The 20,659-nt window shown below is 40.1% G+C and overlaps 1 protein-coding gene across 1 annotated transcript in view; it reads right to left on the reverse strand.

Moving 5' to 3' along the window:
* The window catches only part of LOC115105304 (kin of IRRE-like protein 3), a 291,162-nt gene that overhangs the window by 18,991 nt on the left and 251,512 nt on the right, over positions 1–20,659 (reverse strand). The window contains exons 10-14 of the mRNA XM_065006811.1: positions 17,592–17,718; positions 8,999–9,099; positions 3,088–3,286; positions 1,166–1,273; positions 517–600 (exon numbers count right to left, since the gene is read on the reverse strand). Coding sequence (XP_064862883.1) covers positions 517–600; positions 1,166–1,273; positions 3,088–3,286; positions 8,999–9,099; positions 17,592–17,718 — 619 coding nt within the window. The remainder of the gene's footprint in view (positions 1–516; positions 601–1,165; positions 1,274–3,087; positions 3,287–8,998; positions 9,100–17,591; positions 17,719–20,659) is intronic.

A 20,659-nucleotide genomic window follows, 5' to 3' on the forward strand; every position in this document is an offset into this window, starting at 1 on the left:
TCTTATTCTGTAAACAGACAGCAGTGATTGCTGTCGTTCATGGACATGAATCACATGGATATTTATGTATGTAGCATGTATGCATGGTACTAGTGAAATAAACCTAATTGCTTTATCGACAGCCACTGACATTGTAAAATCATATACAATCATATATACCAGTCCCTCCAGGATTAAGCTGGGGTTTTGTGTGATGTTTACGGACATTTTAGTTCTGTCATTTTGCATGGCAATATGCAATGATTGTCAAATTTGTTGCGAAAATGTGCTGTAGAAGGAAAAAGTTTGTTGACTAGTGGCTTGATTGAACCATATGCGGTAAATGTGCAGTGATTGGTTGAAATTGCCAGTCTTCTATTTGTACTGCAGTGATGGGTCAATTTTATGTGATAATATTGCACTGATTTTACTGATTTATGAGGAAAAGATGCAGTGATTGGTCAAATTAGCAAGCCCTCGCATAATATGCAGGGAATTACAGTATCCTGGAGGGACCTATATACAAAGGTGACTTACTCTCGGTTTTCATTTTGCCTGCAAGGTCTCTCTGGCAAGAGGCAATGGAGACGGGTAGGGAGGACATGACGAGGTGAACATCTTCTGGGGTAAACAACAACAACATGGTTAGCAGCAGATAACATTGACCGGATATCTGTGGGCTGTATCTCTACACTGAATGTCTTCTGTTGTAAACAACAGCAACAACAACAGTCTACATTGATCAGATATCTGTGTGCTGTATCTTGACACCCCACTGTATAGGATGGGCTTTACATCAGATAAGGATATTGCTTTTGGGCACCAGACGGCTTCAAGCAATAAGTATTATGTCAGAGTCTGGCTGCAGATTAACTATCAGCTTTTTAGGTCCATAAATGTGCACTTTGCAATAGATTTGATAAAAAGGGAGGGAAATAGAAGTACCATAGTTTCAGCTTTATGTCCCATCTCAAAGGATTTCTTCAGTTGATATCCTAAAACCATGAAGCTTAACATTCCAATGGGACTCATATTAAGCACTACATAACATATTGATGTGCATATAAAAAAGATGTTTGACTGTGAAACTAAGAGCGTCAACTGAACCCTTTTACTGTGAAACCAAGGGTGTTTTAATGAACTCTTTGGCTGTCCCAGAAAGCATAGGGTTTCAAAATGCACTTACTCCTCTGGAAGCGAGCACAGCAGAAGGCACCCAATGTGCCCATGAGAACAATGAGGGCAAGGAAGGCCCCCACAGCCACTCCTATGATTACAGCCAATCGGAGGGACTCTGAGAAAACATGGAGGAAAGACAATGGTACGGTGTCAATGTTAGAAGTCCTGATGAGACTCAGGCTGATATGGGACACCGTACAGGGTGGTTCAGTCATACAGTTAATGCAAGAAAAAAAATCAAGGGACACATTGTTTTGAACCATGTCAAATACCAATAGTTCCCAAATCGAGTTCTTGAGTACACCCAACAGCACACATTGTTGTTGTAGCCCTGGACAAACATATGATTAATTTATTGATGGCCAGATGGTTAGTTGACAAGTTTAATCGGGTGCACTTGTTCAGGGCTACAATCAAAAGGTGTACTGGAGGGGTATATGAGGACCGGAGTTGGGAACCACTGACCAGGTGAATCCAGGTGAAAGCTATGATCACTTATTGGTGTCACCTGTTAAATCCACGTCAATCAGTGTAGATGAAGGAGAGACAGGTTAATAAAGAAGGATTTTTAAGCCTTAAGACAATTGAGACATGGATTGTGTATGTGTGCCGTTTAGAACGTGATTGGGCAAGACAAAAGATTGAAGTGCCTTTGAACAGGATATGGTAATAGGTGCCATGCGCATCGGTTTCAGTGTGTCAAGAACTGCAGTGTTGCTGTTTTTTTTACTCTAAACAGTTTCCCTTGTGTATTAAGAATGGTCCACCACCCAAAGGACATCCAGCCAACTTGACACAACTGCGGGAAGCACTGGAGTCAACTTGGGCTAGCATCCCTAAGGAACGCTTTTCAATAGCTTGTAGTCCATGCCCCGACGAATTGAGGCTGTTCTGAGGACAAAAGGAAGTGAAACTCAATATTAGGAAGGTGTTCCTAATGCAAAGGCGAATGGAACTCGCGAATGGCAAACTTTGAAAACCTTTTACAGTACCATTTACAGCACTGACACTTGACACCCATTATGCACATTTACTTCAAATGGCTGAGAGGTTTACCACTTTATAACAAGTGATGTTCTAAATGTTGTGAATAAGTTCATAGGCTTCAGAGGTTGATTGGTTGAACGGAGTTGTCTTAAAGATGAGTGTATAAGCCTGTGGCTAGTCGAGGTCTAGTTAATTCATTCACTTTAAGAGCAAGGTTGTCTCTAGTAAGATCCTCCATTGAAATGAATTGTTACAGAATTGGAACTTCCATGATCCTTTTGAAAACAGATAGTTTAGTACTTTAGAAGGAAGAGACCTAATAAAAAGGGGGAAATAAATGAGAGAACATCATCTCATTTAGAATAAATATTTCAAATGAATCATAATTGAAGCTTTAACCAATTGAGGTGTCGTAAATTAGATTACAAATTGGATGCCGTTGCAGAATTTCACAGATTAAAATTGTTGACATTTACCCAAGTAAAAGGCTTATCACGAAGTCATTGCCCTCATGCTTTAAGTGATCACGGCAATATCCTTACTCTCCTAGGCATAACCGCACTTCCACAAAACACACAAACTTTCTTCTTCTCTCTGTCTCTCGCTTTAATTTACCCACTTTCTCTCAGATCCCAAATCCCAAATCTCTGTCTCAAACCCATACTCTCTCAGCCACATACATGGACCAACACAGACCACACCACTTGATACAAAAACACACGTGTCCACTGTGTCGTGTCTTTGGCTCATGACAACTGCGTAAATATTCTGAGAAAAAACACAGTGTGCTTACACTTTAGAACAACAGAGAGAAAGCTATAACATGGCAAACTTAGCAAACAAGGCATTTATGGTAAGTGCATGAAAGCTGGCATCTTTATACTCATCTGCCATTGATTGAATGAGGAATTGATTGAAGTGGTACAAAGGGAGTTTGTGTACCTTGTTCCTTCAGTGTAATGATCTCTGTGTCGGACCCAAAGCTGTTCCAGGCAGTGCAGTTGTAGATGGTCTGGAAGTCAGCAGGGACGATGTTACTCATGGTGAGGGTGGAGATCACCCCCTCCTCGGTGCTCACCGTCTCCACGGTGTATCGGCCAGACGTCCCTGACTCCAAGACTGTCTCCTTCCACGACCAGGCCTTTGGCAGAAAAAACTATGAGAATTATTTGTTACAGATGGGGACACAAGCACACCGTAACACAGCCATATGCAAATGCACCACACACACACACACACAGGCATCGAGGCACGCACCCACAATTGCACATTCACAACACACCGGCACCTGACAGAAACCAACCAACAAAACCTATTAAGGATAAAAAGTATAATGAGCCTTTGGGTTGGGTTTAATGACTGTCCATTTATATCTGCAATACAAAGTCATGGGTTATGTCCTAATGGCACCCTATTCCCTACACTTAAAAAAATGCTGGGTTGTTTGGATGACCCATTTACTGGTTTCACTAAGTTGGGTTGTTAAAAAGAGCAAGGTTGGGTTGTTGATGCTGGTTTATTGATGTTCAGTTATTGAGATATGACCCAGGGAGTGGGTTAATTCTCCCACCAAATCCAGAAGATCAAAGATATTTTTTTTAAATTTGTGAATTAGGACTGTTGCAACTGTAGCAAGTCTACCAGCGCAGCTGATGCTGAGTGGAATTACTTTTCGTCTGACAAATGGCTAAGGTGTTGTGGCTGATGTAAAACTGTGAGTAATGTTACTAATTATCCATTCAGGTCAAATAGACCTAGCTATCATAATTATGTTAGCTAGCAACCCCATGCATGCTAGGTCGAGCATTAGCTAGATAGCTACTTAGCTAACATTTTCTAACGGTTGTCTCTAGTTACCATAGCCACAAAGTCAAAATTGTCTATACTAAAACATGTTTTATTTAAGCCTAGGGTTAGGCATAAGGTTAGCAGTGTGGTTAAGGTTAGGGTTAAGGATAGCATTATATTTAAAATCAGAATTTAAGAAGATACGATTTAGAAATACAGTGCCTTCCAAAGTATTCACACCTCATACTTTCCCACATTTTGTTGTGTTGCAGTCTGAATTTAAAATGGATTAAATTGAGATTTTGTGTCACTGGCCTAAACACAATACCTAATACTGTCAACGTTTGTAATTTTACTTTTTTTATTAATGAAAAATGAAAAGCTGAAATGTCTTGAGTCAATAAGTATTCAGCCCCTTTGTTATGACAAGCCTAAATAGTAAAGAGTAAACATGTGCTTAACAAGTCACCTACTAAGTTGCATGGACTCTGTGTTTATTGTTTAGCATTATTTTTGATTGACTACCTCATCTCTGTACCCCACACATGCAATTATCTGTGAGGTCCTTCAGTCAAGCAGTACATTTCAAACATAGATTCAACCACTAAGACCAGGGAGGTTTTCCAATACCTCGCAAATATCGGTACCAATTGGTAAACGGGTAAAAAAAAAGACTATCGACATTGACTATCACTTTGAGTATGGTGAAGTTATTAATTACACCTTGGATGGTGTATCAATACACCCAGTCACTACAAACTCAGTTTCCGGAGAGAAAGGAAACCGCTCAGGGATTTCATCATGAGGACTGTAGTGATTTCCTTACCATTTGAATATAGGCACTGCCCAAGTCTGATGCACCGTTTTTTCGGATGCATACAGTCTACATTTGAAGGTACCAAAAGCCAAATGGCAAAAAGCACAGAGATACAGGGATTTGGTGCAAAAAAAATAATCATCATCTTTTAGATCTATCAAAAATAATTATCAGATCAAATTTGAACTTAAAAACACAAAAAAATATATAAAAATAAAGCATAGGTAGATAGGTAGCATAGATAGCATAGGTAGATCATCTGTGTATATGGTCAAAAGACTTTCTTCTGTAGGCCTATTGTGTGGTGTATCGTTTTACGTCAAGTAGCTAGCTAGCTAGCCAACTTAGTGCCATGTGTGTCTTGATTATTGTTTAACATTTTAGAGTCATATTCTCTAATCCTCAGGTTGGAACCAATATGGCTGAATATTCTGCCAGGCGACAAAAAGAACATGACATCCGAAACCTTTGTTCTGACTCTTGAGGACAATCACTTCTACTCCCTGGCATTCACCATCAGGAATGGGTAGGCTCTAGGTCAGAAGACATTGTTTCATTGTAGTTGTTTTACATAAAATCATGTTAAATATTGTTACATGGAAGGTAGTGGTGCCTATACTCAAATTTAGCCTAAATGTTTCCAAACGGCCCGCCCTTCGAACTTATAAATGAGGCTGTCAACTGAATCAGAAAAAAAATGTATATCTCTTTTCATAGAAAAACAACTAAATTGGATGTTCTAAGTTCATAACAATGCTTAAAACACATCAGGAGACCACTTTTGAGGAAAAGGAGAAATCTAAGAAGTATACATTTTTTAGTGTAGTTAACCTTTAATTAAAGTGTGCAGGCACCTGGCATTGTTGTTAATTAAGTTAGCTGTGTTTCTGCAGCGTATGAGATGGAGTTTGCAAAACAAATAGTATAATGCAAATAATCCTGATATAATTCTGCCAGGTAGACATAAGCTCATTTGTAGCTAGTTAACATTTAATTGAAAAGGATTTTGGAAAAGCAGAAGACGGTTAGGCCTATCATTAGCATCACTATATGTTTCCTGTTCCTTAATCGTATGAAACCTAGAAGTTTTACATCATGTTATGAGGCATGTCTTATCATACCTTGCTTCAAAGTAGCCTGTAGCCAAAATCTGATGATAGAAACGTGGAGGAAATGATTTTATAAAGACTTTTTCATGTGCATTTTCCTGTTCCACTGGTTTTCATTCATTGTCTAGGAGCCAAACGCATTATCCTAGTCACATAATTGTTGTTGTATCCTTGGATGCATCTTTAGATCTCCCCTCTTTTTTACATTTCTAAAAGACACGTTCGTCTCTGTCCATGAAACTGCTTGCATGTGCGGTGCGCATTTTAGAAAAGTGTTTTCACGCAAATTGCATTTTGAAACATTTTGCGCCTCGGCCTTCTGCCGTGTGCATATTGCTGCACCTAGAATGTGACTAAATAAAAGTTTATCAACATTTTAAACTAAACATTCTGATCTGTTCCATATGCCTTAATAATTGATACCGCATATACCCTCTACTACACCACTGCTGTTAGGGTTTGGTGGAGTAGAGGGTAAAGTGGTTACTCTTCTTCAGCCCACTTCAGCCCATTCCTCAGCTTTAACTGGTGGGGCTATTTTTGTTTATTTGTGTGTTCTTTATTTATTGTTTATCTTTTGCATTGGATTCATTTTGTAGCTGAAATTAATAGCTGCATTTTTGGGGGGCCAATTTGTCTACAATTTGTCATGTTTGGCCATATGTCACTTCAACAATTTCATTGACTGTGTAGTAATGTTTTAACATTGTTTTGGTTTGTATTTTTAGAAAATTTGCAGATTCTGTAATAGAGGTTTTGAAAAATGACGCAGCAAGAAACTATGAAATTACCCACTGCTCGGTAAAGAAAAATCGAAATAATGATAACCCAGCAATAAATTAAGAAATAATCCACTACTAGGTCAAAAAGACATGAATAACAATAACCCAGCAAAATAGTAAAAATAATTACCACTGTTGGGACAAAGAAAGTAAATCAAAATAACCCAGTACTGGGTATGTACTATAGTGATCCAGCACTGGGTTACAGAATTGGGTCATTATTGACCCAGCATTTTTTAAAGTCTATATATTTCTCTAGTTGTGACAATGGGCCCTGGTCTAAAGTAGTGAACTGCATAGGGAATAGGTTGCCATTTGGGATGCAGACAGAATCATACCAATCACTCCTCTGATTTCTTCAATTGGGGCCATTAAACCTCTTCTGTTGTGACATGGTGACATAGAGCCACATGGTATAGAGAGCATATTTAGATTGAACTTTCACTCAGAACAGGAAACGTATTAGTATAGGTCAGGGTTGGGATGAATTCCCCCATTTCCGCTGTGGAACGGTTTGGTATTCTGCTGTTATCTAAATGAGGATGACTGACTTCTAATTTTCAATTCACTTGCCTTCACTTCCCTTGATGTATTCCATTGCTAGCATACATATCTATGAGTTCTTTCTCTGTGGACCACTATGCCCTCTTGTTTACCTTAGGATAGGATATTCATTATATTATATTATTATATTCATTGGGATAGTTATCCCAAATTAGAAAATGCCATATTGGTTTCCTTACTCTGTAAGCAGTCTACAATTTAAGAGGACAATCCATGCTGTGGAATGCCAAGGAAGCCAATAAGTAAATGTGTCATTTGGACGATCCCTTTAAGAAGATACTGATGTCAAAATGCATTACACACCATGCACTGTAGCCAATTAGTTTTGTATTTGTAGGTTATATTTCAAAGTTAAACTACTTTTTAACTTACAGTGCCTTCAGAAAGTATTCACACCCCTTGACTTTTTCCACATTTTGTTGTGGTACAGCCTGAATTTAAAATTGATGACATTTATATTTTGTGTCACTGATCTACAAATGATACCCCATTATGTCAAAGTGGAATTATGTTTTTAGAATTGTTTATAAATGAATACAAAATGAAAAGCTGAAATCTTTAGAGTGAAGAGGTATTCAACCCTTTTGTTATGGCCTAAATAAGTTCAGGAGTAAAAATGTGCTTAACAGGTCACACAATAAGTTGAATGGACCCACTCTGTGTGTAATAATAATGTTTAAAAATATTTTTAAATGACTACCCCATCTCAGTACCCCACACATTTCAAGCACGGATTCAAGTACAAAGACCAGGGAGGTTTTCCAATGGTTCACAAAGATCTACCTATTGGTAGATGGGTAAAAAAAAATGAAACAAAACTGATATTGAAAATCCCTTTAAGCATGGTGCAGTAATTAATTACAGTTTGGATGGTTTCGCCCAGCGATTTCACCATGAGTCCAATGGTGATTTTAAAACATTTACAGAGTTTAATGGTTGTGATAGGCGCTAACTGTGGATGGATCAAAAACATTGTAGTTACGCCACAACACTAACATACTGTAAATTACAGAGTGAAAAGAAGGAAGCCTGTACAGAATAAAAAATATTCCAAAACATGCATCCTGTTTGCAATAAGGTACTAATGTAATAGTACAGAAAATGTGGCAAATAAATCAATTATGTGCTGAATACAAAAGGTTGTGTTTGGTGCAAATCCAAGACAACACATCACTGAGTACCATTCTTCTTCGTATTTTCAAGCATGATGGTGGCTGCATCATGGTTCAGTTTGCTTTCCAACAGATATTGGGAGACAAATTCCCCTTCAGCAGGACAATTACCTAAAACTCAAGTCCAAATATATACTGGAGTTGCTTCCAAGATGACATTGAATGTTCCTGATTGCCCTAATTTACAGTTTGACTTAAATTGGCTTGAAAATCTACGGCAAGACTTGAAAATTGCGTGTAGCAATGATCAACAACCAACATGACAGAGCTTGAAGATTTTTTTTTAAACAATAATGGGCAAATATTTTATAATCCAGGTGTGCAAAGCTCTTACCCAGATAGACTCACAGCTGTAATTTCTGCCAATGGTGATTCTCAGGTATTGACTCAGGTTGAATACTTATCTAATCAAGATACAGAATACTAGTGTTTAATTTTCCAGTAATTCCATTAAAAAAGACAAATCCATTTTAATCCCACTCTGTGACACAACAAAATATGTAGAAATTCAAGGAGTGTGAATACTTTCTGAAGGCACTGTATTTCGCAAGAGTATATAACTTCAGGAAATCAGTCTTTAAAATAAATGTTTTTAGAAAGAAGGAGGGATGAGTGACTCACAATGCGGTCGGGAGGAGGAGTGCTGCGGATGAAACACTTGATCTGCCCCTTCTCCCCATAGAGGGCTTGCTGGGTCTGGGTGCTGGAGATAGTAGGAGGACCTACAGCAAAGCCAAGGGAAAACCAGTCAATCACTCCAATAAAACACTGACATATATCACTGGCCTATCAGAAGGCACACTTTAACGGCGCCACGGCGGGGGACGGCGAAGGGCATAGGCATTATAATAGATTTGAGTTTACAGTAAAATGGAGATGAGCAATTATTCATGATGATACTAATTTGTTTTTTTAGGGTGAGATTCCCGGCATGATGAAAAACTGGTTGTTTTTTATTGCTAAAAGGCAAAGAAAGAGACTAAGAAATGTAGAAGGGTTGGAGGGAAGGGGGTGGACAGCAGAGGACAGAGGAAGAGTTAGATTAAGGGCTAGAGAAAATTAAGTCATATTCCAGTTTGCTGTCCTCTGCGTTAGTTCTATTTCTTCCCCTGCGCCTGTGAAAGGAAACCTTTGAAATGTGTGACCTTTGACTGACACATGGTGACGATGATAGACTCCCAACTCCCAACTCAAGGAGCTCTTGCTAATTCCAGAACTGCTGACTATGAGAACAACAACAACAAATTAATTCCGTTCAACTGCAGCAGCATTTCACTCAACAAAACCAAGGGTCCTGAATTCTGTGTCACTGTTTACAGAAGCAAAACAGGCATCAATAGAAGTAAAATAAAGGGAGGAGGAAATAATACCTGCCTTCTTTTGAAGTAACAATGATTTTTTTTCAAGTAATTATTGTAGTTTGTAATGCTTTTATAGCAGAAGTAGTATCATTTTCAGTTTTATTTGTCCACCACAGCTACCAATTACAGTTACCATTGCATTCCTAAAATGGCTGCTATTCTTGCAACTGCATTCCTGCAGAATGTTGTACACTCTAAAACAACAGAACTGTCTATTTTCCCCCCATCTAAACCTTGTGCAACATGTAAATGTTCCAGCCCAAATCCTCTGACCTCATTATCACTGGCGATGTCCCTGCCTCTGACTTGGGTGTCATTGAGCTACGCTTCTCTGACCACAAGGTTGTGACACTGCCTCTGACCGCTCCAACTCCTCTCCACTGCCCAAAGAGGACCTTTAAATTCCGCAACCTGAAGAAACTTAACCCATCCCTCTTTCAGGAACACATCTGACTACAGTGAACTGGTCCTCAATGACATGCTCAATCTGTATAACAGCACTCTGAGTAATACGCTGAACATCCTTGCCCCAGAGGTCATCTCCTTGGTTCACTGTGCAGAATGAAGACTCATCGCCCCCAGCGACTTTGGAGGAAGGAGGGCCTAAATGTCCACCGATTGGCCTATAAAGACTACCAGGTTCTACTTAAAGCACGATCAGCTTTCTACTCTGCCATGATTGACAATAACAAAGGTAACCCCAGAACCCTGTTCTCTATCATCAACTGCCTTTTCAACCTTGCAAACACATGCTCTATTGCAGCCTCATTTGAGCAGTGCAATAGCTACTCAGATTTTGTCAAGACAAGGATGGACACCATCAGGACTAACATCAAAGCCTCTAAGATGGCCTGCACCCCACCTCCTGAAACCTCAACTCAGACTGCCCCTCCCTTCAGCAACTTTACAGAAGTCACATCTGCTGTTGGGGAGTCAATCATCTCTAAAATAAAGGCCCCCACTTGCTCCCTTGACCCTATACCTACATCCCTACTAAAAACCTGCTAATCTAGCCTTCTTATGTTTGGCACCAAACTGATCTACAATTCCCTGCTGATGGGAGAGGTACCATCGATTTTCAAAACAGCTCCAGTCACCCCCTTACTGAATAAACCCAACCTTGACCAGGGCATCCTATCCATCTACAGGTCCATCTCCAACCTCCCCTTCCTATCAAAAGCACTTGAGAAAGTGGTTGCAAACCAGCTTCAATCACATCTATCATCTAACCAGTTGTACAAGGTTTTCCAGTCTGGCTTCTGGCCCTTGCACAGCACCCGAAACAGCTCTGGTTAAAGTTACCAATGACCTACTGATTGATGGCTGTTGATTCTGGATCTCCTAACATCCTCCTCCTCTTAGATCTCAGTGCTGCTTTTTACACCATAGACCACAGTATCCTCCTGTGGTATCTCAGAGAGCACACCGCTGTCTCTGGAATAGCTCTGAACTGGTTCTCCTCCTACCTCTCCATTAGATAGCAATACATTACTATTGTAGAGTCCAGATCAAAGGAGTCTGCTGTCACATGTGGTGTCCCACAGAGGTCAGTGCTGGGGCCTAGCCTGTTTTTAATTTACATACTCCCTCTCGGACAAATCCTCAGAGATTATGACATCAACTTCCACTGCTATGCTGACGATACTCAGGTCTACATTAACACCAAACTAGAAACAATCTTTGCCCTAGCAAAACTCAGCAGCTGCCTAGAGGACATCAGGGCATCAAGACTGAGGCTGTGCTTATTGGGACACCCAAATAGGTCACTAGTGCTGGAAACATCTGCCCTACAATCAACGGCCAGGCCAGGCCATCCCCCTGTCCTCTGTCATCTTCAACGTAGGTGTCAAGTTTGATCCTGTCCTTTGAAGTCCTTCGATTCCCACATAAAACCAATATGTGAATATGTTTCCACTTTAAAACTTTGCCCGGTTCATACCATCACTCTCCCCGCTAGATGCAGAGAAACTCATCCATGCTTTCATCTTCTCTAGGATGACAAGAAGTCAGATCATATCACTAAAGCATTGACTTCAAAATTCTCATGCTTGTATTTAAAGACTTGAATGGATTGAGCCCCACCCACATCAGCAACCTCATCTCAATCACGAGCTATCTCGCACTCGCACTCTCCTCTCCAGCTACTCCCTACTGCTTCAAGTCCGCAAGACATGTCTCCGAAGTATGCGGGACACAGCCTTCTGCTCCCTTGCCCCTTGCCTATATAATACTTTCCCTGACCATCTGAGAGCTGGTCCAACACTCAGAACTTTTAAAACGGGCCTTAAAACCTTCTTCCACAAACTATCTTTTTCTAAGTCCTAGCCCCAATCTAAAATGTATTTAACACTATTGCTACACTATTGCTATTTCATCTGCCTTGATTTAAATGTATGTTGTTTTTATGTATACCTTTTATTTAGCTTTGAGATAACTCTGTAATGAAAAGCGCTATACAAATTAAATGTACTATTATTATTATTATTATAATTATTAGTAGTAGTAAAAAATATGGAGAGGAACAAAAAACAGTTTTTTCTGAGGGAGAGTGACTTTCCAGTGCAAAATGGGCTTCTCTATACAGCCAAATGTATTCACACAGGGAGTGGGGAGTCCGAGAGATCTGACAAGGGACGGAGAAGTGCAAATGAGTGCTATTATTAGATGACTTTATCTCCCAGCCTCAGCCTTGGAGCAGCTCTCCTGATCTACCGGAGGAGGTAGACAGGGTGGGTGTATTTAATGGAGAAGGGGAGGGGATGGGAGGAGGAGAAAAAAATAATCGCACTTGTCGTTTCATACTAGCACCGGCATGTTCTTACTTGAGGAAAAATGTACTTACTATGACTGTAATATGTGGTCGTCTCACCCAGCTAAGATGAAACTGTAAATCACTTTGGATAAGAGTGTCTGCTAAATGACTCAAATGTAAATGCAAAAATGAAAGAAGAGAAGAGGAGAAAGGGTGTTACTTGTTTGTGATTGAATTTGAAGATTCACCAGCCTGGAATCTAAACTGATATGCTCTGTTTCACCATTGTTTTACTTTACAATATCAGTCTTAACCATAACCTGTCCAATCAGCCTCCTTTCATAAATGATGGTGATGGGTGGGTTTAGCGTGAAAACCCTTTGGCCAAATGCTACACCTTTCCAGTTTGTCAAATAATGGACTTCCTGACACAAGCTTCAAGGAGAGAATAAGCCTCCTTCATAAGGAAGGAGAAATTCATACATGCCAAACCTCTCTCTCTTATTGCTTTGCTACAGCAGAACTGTATTACATCAAAACAGTTTGTCTACATGCCTCCAGAACTCTTCCTCATTGACTGGTTAAACCTGCAATGAGAGCAGACAATAAGAGGGCCTCTTTGGCAAGGGAGAGGGAGAAAAAAGTACAATTTAAGGTCAGCCATTTTGTGAATACCTACGCACCTGCTATTCTTGTGCCATGAATTCTATGATGACCTTGTGCTTGTACGGGGGAGTTAGTTGATAGAGTTCGCCATCGATTGGCTGACTTGCACGGTCTTCAGGCGTAGTAAACAACCGTCTTTGTTTTTCTATATCTATTTATTGATTAGTTAAAAAAGGTCGCAATAAATTTTCATTTCGCCTCGGCCAGCTGTAAGGCTGGGAGTTTAGATCGATTGAAAAATGTGTTAAATCGCTTTTTTCACCTTTAATGACATGTATCCTGTGTTGTTGTTTATTTCTGGTGCAACATGCTCATTCCAGTCAAAGTGAAGTCATTGTCAATTATGCTGATTATATTATCGAACGCTAATTGACTGACTGTTTTTTCCCTTTCAGATAACACACATACAGTGCCTTCGGAAAGTATTCAGACCTTTTGCCTTTTTCCACATTTTGTTACATTACAGTCTTATTCTATAATCAATTAAATTGGAGTCCACCTGTAGTGGAAAGGCACACACCTGTATATATGAGGTTTCACAATTGACCGTGCATGTCAGAGAAAAAAACCTAGCCATGAGGTCGAAGAAAGTGTTTGTAGAGCTCCGACACATGATTGTGTCGAGGCACAGATCTGGAGAAGGATACCAACAAAATTTTGCAGCATTAAAGGTCCCAATTGCCTTACCTTCTCACGCCATTTGCACACACTGTAACAGACTTTTTTCTATTGAGTTACCGACTGTACTTTTGTTTATTTCATGTGTAACTCTGTTGTTGTTTGTGTCACACTGCTTTGCTTTATCTTGGCCAGGTCGCAGTTCTCAACTGGTCTACCTGGTTTTAAATAAAGGTGAAATAAAAAATTAATTTAAAAAAGGTCCCCAAGAACACAGAGGCCTCCATCATTCTTAATGGAAGAAGTTTGGAACCACCAAGACTCTTCCTAGAGCTGGCGACCGGCCAAACTGAGCAATCGGGGGAGAAGGGCCTTGGTCAGGGAGGTGACAAAGCACCCGATGGTCTCTCTGACAGAGCTCTAGAGTTCCTTTGTGGAGATGGGAAAACCTTCCAGAAGGACAACCATCTCTGCGGCACTCCACCGATCAGGGCTTCACGGACTACAGGGGGAAAACCGACTTTGGAATCTCCTTCTCCGTGGTCGACGTAAGACATTGAAGCGTGTTAACCCTCGCAAAGTTGTCGGCCTAGACGGCATCCCTAGCCACGTCCACAGAACATGTGCAGGCCAGCTGGCTGCTGTGTTTACAGACATATTCAATCAATCCCTATCCCAGTCTGCTGATCCCACATGCTTCAAGAGGGCCACCAATGTTCCTGTTCCCAAGAAAGCTAAGGAAACTGAGCTAAACGACTATCGCTCCGTAGCACTCACTTCTGTAATCATTAAGTACTTTGAGAGACTAGCCAAGGATCATATCACCTCCACCCTACCTGACACCCTAGACCCACTCCAATTTTTTTACCGCCCCAATAGGTCCACAGACGACGCAATCGCAATCACACTGCCCTAACCCATCTGGATAAGAGGAATACCTATGTAAGAATATTGTTCATCGATAACAGCTCGGCATTTAATAACAAACTTGTAAGCTATCTGTAAATACGAATAAAATTGTTAAATTATGAGCCGTGTTTGTTAAGCCACAGAGAAAGTGAGCAACATTCGCACTAGCTATGATTGGCTGAGATAATGAGTGGGTTGGACATGCCAAGGGAGGAGTACGAATTGGTTTGCCAATGAAGCTCATCAGTCTGTGTTGGTAATCCTGTCGAACGCTGCATTTTTAAAAGGGTATTGTGTAGTGGCGCTGCATAAGTGTGGCTTCCCACTTTCTGGAGGATCAAGCTTTGAAATCAGTGGAATTAGAGTATGATAGCTAAAGCGATGGAGGAAACACCTGTCTCCGGATTACATCTTCAAACTAAGGGCAACCATGGCATGGCATTCCTAACAGGGAGACGTGTCCATGCACAATGATGTATACAGGTAAGATAGTCAAGCTTCAGCTAGCTACATTTTTAGATATTACACGTTTTCTAAATTTGACTGAAAGTGGTTTAATTTCAAGCTAAAGTGTATTGTTAGCTAGCTAGCTAACGTTAGCTGGCTAGCTCCCTAGCTGATGTTATAATTCGTTTCCCAGAGCCGTTTGCTGTTCTAGTTAGATAACATTGAACATGGTTGGTTAGCTCCCAGCAATTTGGCATTGTTGGCACTGTTCATTGTTGTTTAACTAGCTGGCTGGCTCGTTAGCTAACGTTACGTGACGCGTGTACAAAACCCGTTGAATATGGCCAGTGTCAGTAAACATATGCAAGAAAGCATAATGAAATTATAGCCAGCAGAGCTGGTTTGGCTGTTTTCATGCTATCCAGAGGTTAAAAAATCATTGTTCAGAGCGTCAAGTGTGTGATTCGAGAGTGAAACAAGATGGGTGGGTTTAAGGTGAGGGTGTGAACGATGCTGAATGGGTGTAGACGAAGAAGAGCTGAGCTCTTCACTAGATAGCAAAACATTGAAAGGCGATTTTCTCAAAAGTGAGTTTACAAGTTGATCAAATTTCAATGCAGAATTACTTTTCAATTGTTCCTCAAATGCATTGTATGATATATAATGTTGCAGCTCTGTGTCTCCACATTTATCAAAGGTAAAAAACACCATTTCAAATGTTGCTGCATAAGATCGATTCCAGGTGGTGAGTCACATGTCAGCTCTGCTTCTAGATCCTAAGCGACTTTGCAGTATTTTGTTTTTTTTGTGTATTATTTCTTACATTATTATCCCCAGTTATATTTTGGTTTCATCTGACCATATGACATTCTCCCAATCTTCTTCTGGATCATCCAAATGCTCTCTAGCAAACTTCGGACGGGCCTGGACATGTACTGGCTTAAGCAGGGGGACACGTCTGGCACTGCAGGATTTGAGTCCCTGGCGGCATAGTGTGTTACTGATGGTAGGCTTTGTTACATTGGTCCCAGCTCTCTGCAGGTCATTCACTAGGTCCCCCCGTGTGGTTCTGGGATTTTTGCTCACCGTTCTTGTGATAATTTTGACCCCACGGGGTGAGATCTTGCGTGGAGCCCCAGATCGAGGGAGATTATCAGTGGTCTTGTATGTCTTCCATTTCCTAATAATTGCTCCCACAGTTGATTTCTTCAAACCAAGCTGCTTACCTATTGCAGATTCAGTCTTCCCAGCCGGTGCAGGTCTACAATTTTGTTTCTGGTGTCCTTTGACAGCTCTTTGTTCTTGGCCATAGTGGAGTTTGGAGTGTGACTGTTTGAGGTTGTGGACAGGTGCCTTTTATACTGATAACAAGTTCAAACAGGTGCCATTAATACAGGTAACGAGTGGAGGACAGAGGAGCCTTAAAGAAGAAGTTACAGGTCTGTGAGAGCCAGAAATCTTGCTTGTTTGTAGGTGACCAAATGCTTATTTTCCACCATAATTTGCAAATAAATTCATTAAAAATCCTACAATGTAATTATCTGGATTTTTTTTCTCATTTTGTCTGTCATAGTTGAAGTGTAACTATGATGAAAATTACAGGCCTCTCTCATCTTTTTAAGTGGGAGAACTTGCACAATTGGTGGCGGCTGACTAAATAATTTTTTGCTGTATGTATGTATGTATGAAAATACCCTCAAATATAAGGTGACATTCTATACTTTCACCTCATAAAAAAATGTTTATTTCAAATACAAAATGATGGAGTACAGAATCAAATTAAATGTTTTAGCCTCAGTGTCCAAATATATATGTAGGGGAGTGCATCTATAATAGGAGTAGGGTTTGAGCGATAGTATGATAGTATCAGGTATCAATGATGATTGACGGCTATCTTGATATGACAGATGATAGCATTACATCTAAACAGTTACAGTTAATTTTTACTTACCAGGTTACAGTCCTTGCTGTGATCAAATCCATGATTTTCTTCTCCCAGTTAAAAGCAAACTACACTATGACCTATGACCCCCTGATATTGACACCGCTATTGTAAATATGTCTCTGCTTTTACTTTGTTTTCCCAGAGTCCAGCTAGCCTGAAACATGTCCCTGAGCTTGGAACAGCTTCCACATTCCACTGGGCAAAACCTAGTTGAATGAATGTCGTTTCCACGTAATTTCAACCCCAAAATGTTTTGCGATGAGGTTAAATCAATGTGGAAAACTGATTGGATTTTTAAAAGGCCAATTATTGAAGGGAATTTAGTTTTTCGTCACCCAACTTTTAACCTAAATCCAATGACATGGTGATTTTTTTTGTTGATTTCATGTTGAATTCATGTAAGTTGACAACTTAACCGAATGTAAATTAAAATTAGACGTTGAACTGACGTCTTTGCCCAGTGGGATCCAGCTTGGAAATGAATTTGGCATTAATCCTAATGTGAAGTGCACTTACCATTCACAGTGAGGGACACTTCCTTTTCTCCAGCTCCAACTCGGGGGACCACCGCCCGGCATACGTACTTCCCAGCATCATCCTGCCTCACCGCCTTGAGCGTCAGGATGTTGTCATTGCTAAGCACCTGTGGACGGTCACGAAAGGTCAGGATGGGTTAAAGGTCAAAGGTCAGGCAGGTGATAAAACGCTTGTATCTGAACCCAAGACTGCAGCCGAGTACCGTCCAATCCTCAAATAAGCCCATCACAATTAACTCTCACCAAAAGGAGAGTGTTGGCAGCACCTTAATGTCTGCAAAGCCACTTGAGCCACTGCTTTAATAAACAGCATAAAAGTGTATGATAACTCAATAATATCAACATAAACTGCATGGGTGGAATTGCCTATATGACAGACTGAAAGCAGTGGACCATCTAAAATATATTATTTTCAACCAATACCATTATGAATGTCAAATCAAATCAAAGTTTATTTGTCACCTTCTATGCTATAGAATACAATTGAATAGAATACCGGTAAAATTGAATATAATTAATGTTAGAAGAAAACAGTAGAGGATAGGACAGGATATAATAGAATTGAATAGAATGCAAACATTTAAAAGAATAGAAACAGAACAGAAAAACATACGGTGCCTTGGGAAAGTATTCAGACCCTTTGACTTTTTCCACATTTTGTTACGTTACAGCCTTATTCTAAAATTGATTAAAAAGTTATTTTCCTCATCAATCTATACACAACACTCCATAATGTGTTTTTTAGACATTTTTGCAAATGTAAAAAACTTAAATATGACATTTACATAATTATTTAGACCCTTTGCAATGAGAATCAAAATTGAGCTCAGGTGCATCCTGTTTCCATTGATCATCCTTGATATGTTTCTACAACTTGATTGGAGTCCACCTTTGATAAATTCAATTGATTGGACATGATTTGGAAAGGCACACACCTGTCTATATAAGGTCACACAGTTGACAGTGCATGTCAGAGCAAAAACCAAGCCATGATGTCGAAGGAATTGTCCATAGAGCTCCGAGACATGATAGTGCCGAGGCACAGATCTGGGGAAGGGTACCAAAACATTTCTGCAGCATTAACAGTCCCCAAGAACACAGTGCCGTGCATCATTCTTAAATGGAAGATGTTTGGAACCACCAAGACTCTTCCTAGAGTTGAGCAATCGGGGGAGAAGGGCCCTGGTCAGGGAGGTGACTAAGAACCTGATGGTCTCTCTGACAGAGCTCCAGAGTTCCTCTCTTGAGATGGGAGAACCTTCCAGAAGGACAACCATCTCTGGAGCACTCCACCAATTATGCCTTTACGGTAGAGTGGCCAGACGGAAGCCACTCCTCTGTAAAAGGCACATGACAGCCAGCTTGGAGTTTGCCAAAATGCACCTAAAGACTTTCAGACCATGAGAAACAAGATTCTCTGGTCCGATGAAACTAAGCTTGGACTCTTTGGACCAAATGCCAAAAGTCACGTCTGGAGGAAACCTGGCACCATCCCTACGGTGAAGCATGGTGGTGGCAGCATCATGCTATGGGGATGTTTTTCAGCGGCAGGGACTGGGAGACTAGTCAGGATTGAGGCGAAGATGAATGGAGCAAAGTACAGAGAGATCCTTGATTGAAACTTGCTCCAGAGCACTCAGGACCTCAGACTGGGGCGAAGGTTCAGTTTCCAACAGGACAATTACCCAAAGCACACAGCAAAGACAAGGCAGGAGTGTCTTCGGAACAAGTCTCTGAATGTCCTTGAGTGGCCAAGCCAGAGCCCGGACTTGAACCCGATTGAATATATGTAGCAATGCTATCCATCCAACCTGTCAGAGCTTGAGAGGATCTGCAAATACAGGATCTGAATACTTATGTAAATATGATAGTAAACATGTCAAATTTCTGGGGGGCTTTGTCATTATGGGGTATTGTGTGTAGATTGACAGGTAAAAAATTTAATCAATTTTAGAATACGGCTGTAACCTAACAAAATTTGGAAAAAGTCAAATGGTCTGAATACTTTCCGAAGGCACTGTAGAATAGAATATAATACTTTATTGCCCTTAATCCTCATGCTACCAACATACATGGATTTCAAACTATGGTCATTTTGACCCCAAGAAGAAACTATTGGGAAAAAGAAACAATCATAGTAAAATATAAACTTAATTCTAATCAAAACATACACTAAGTTTACAAAACCTTTGGAACACCTTCCTAATATTGAGTTGCATCCTCTTTTGCTCTCAGACAAGCCTACATTTGTCAACTCTTCAAGGTGTCAAAAGTGTTCCACAGGGATGCTGGCCCATGCTGACTACAATGCTTCCCACAGTTGTGTCAAGTTGGCTGGATGTCCTTTGGGGGATGGACCTTTCTTGATACACACAGGAAACTGTTGAGTGTGAAAAACCCAGCAGTATTGCAGTTCTTGACACACTCAAACCGTACACCATACCTCATTCAATATTTTGTCTTGCCCATTCACCCTTTGAATGGCACAGATACAAAATCCATGTCTCAATTGTCTCAAGGCTTAAAAATGGTTCTTTAACCTGTCTCCTCCCCTTCATCTACACTGATTGAATTGGATTTAACAGCTGACATCAATAAGGGATCATAGCCTTTCCTAATGTTTTGTACACTCAGTGTAATTAGACATGTACATTATGTTATCAGAAATAATTTTTTTTTATATTTTTTTAACCAAAACAGACCATTATTTTAGTAAAAGTACAATTAATTAGCATATTCTCTCAAACGAAAATATAAATTTCCCCTTAAATAATGTGCAGCTTTTTTCGAAAGTACAATTCACACTAATACTAAAAAGCAGATTCACCTTCATTTGATTGTAGTATTATTTAGTTTTTAGAATTTTGAAATAAATATGAATTTAAAAATGGGCGGTACACCAACATTTGAAATATACTTAATTTTACTGACAAAAAGTCATTAACCAATTGATCCTGAGATAATTACCAAAAATATGGCTTCATTTTCTTTATTTACTTTACTTCTTTATTTACCCCACTGCCAGCATCGATGCTAGTGACACAATGG

Source organism: Oncorhynchus nerka, linkage group LG22 (genome assembly GCF_034236695.1).
Source record: "Oncorhynchus nerka isolate Pitt River linkage group LG22, Oner_Uvic_2.0, whole genome shotgun sequence".
Taxonomy (NCBI): Eukaryota; Metazoa; Chordata; class Actinopteri; order Salmoniformes; family Salmonidae; genus Oncorhynchus; species Oncorhynchus nerka.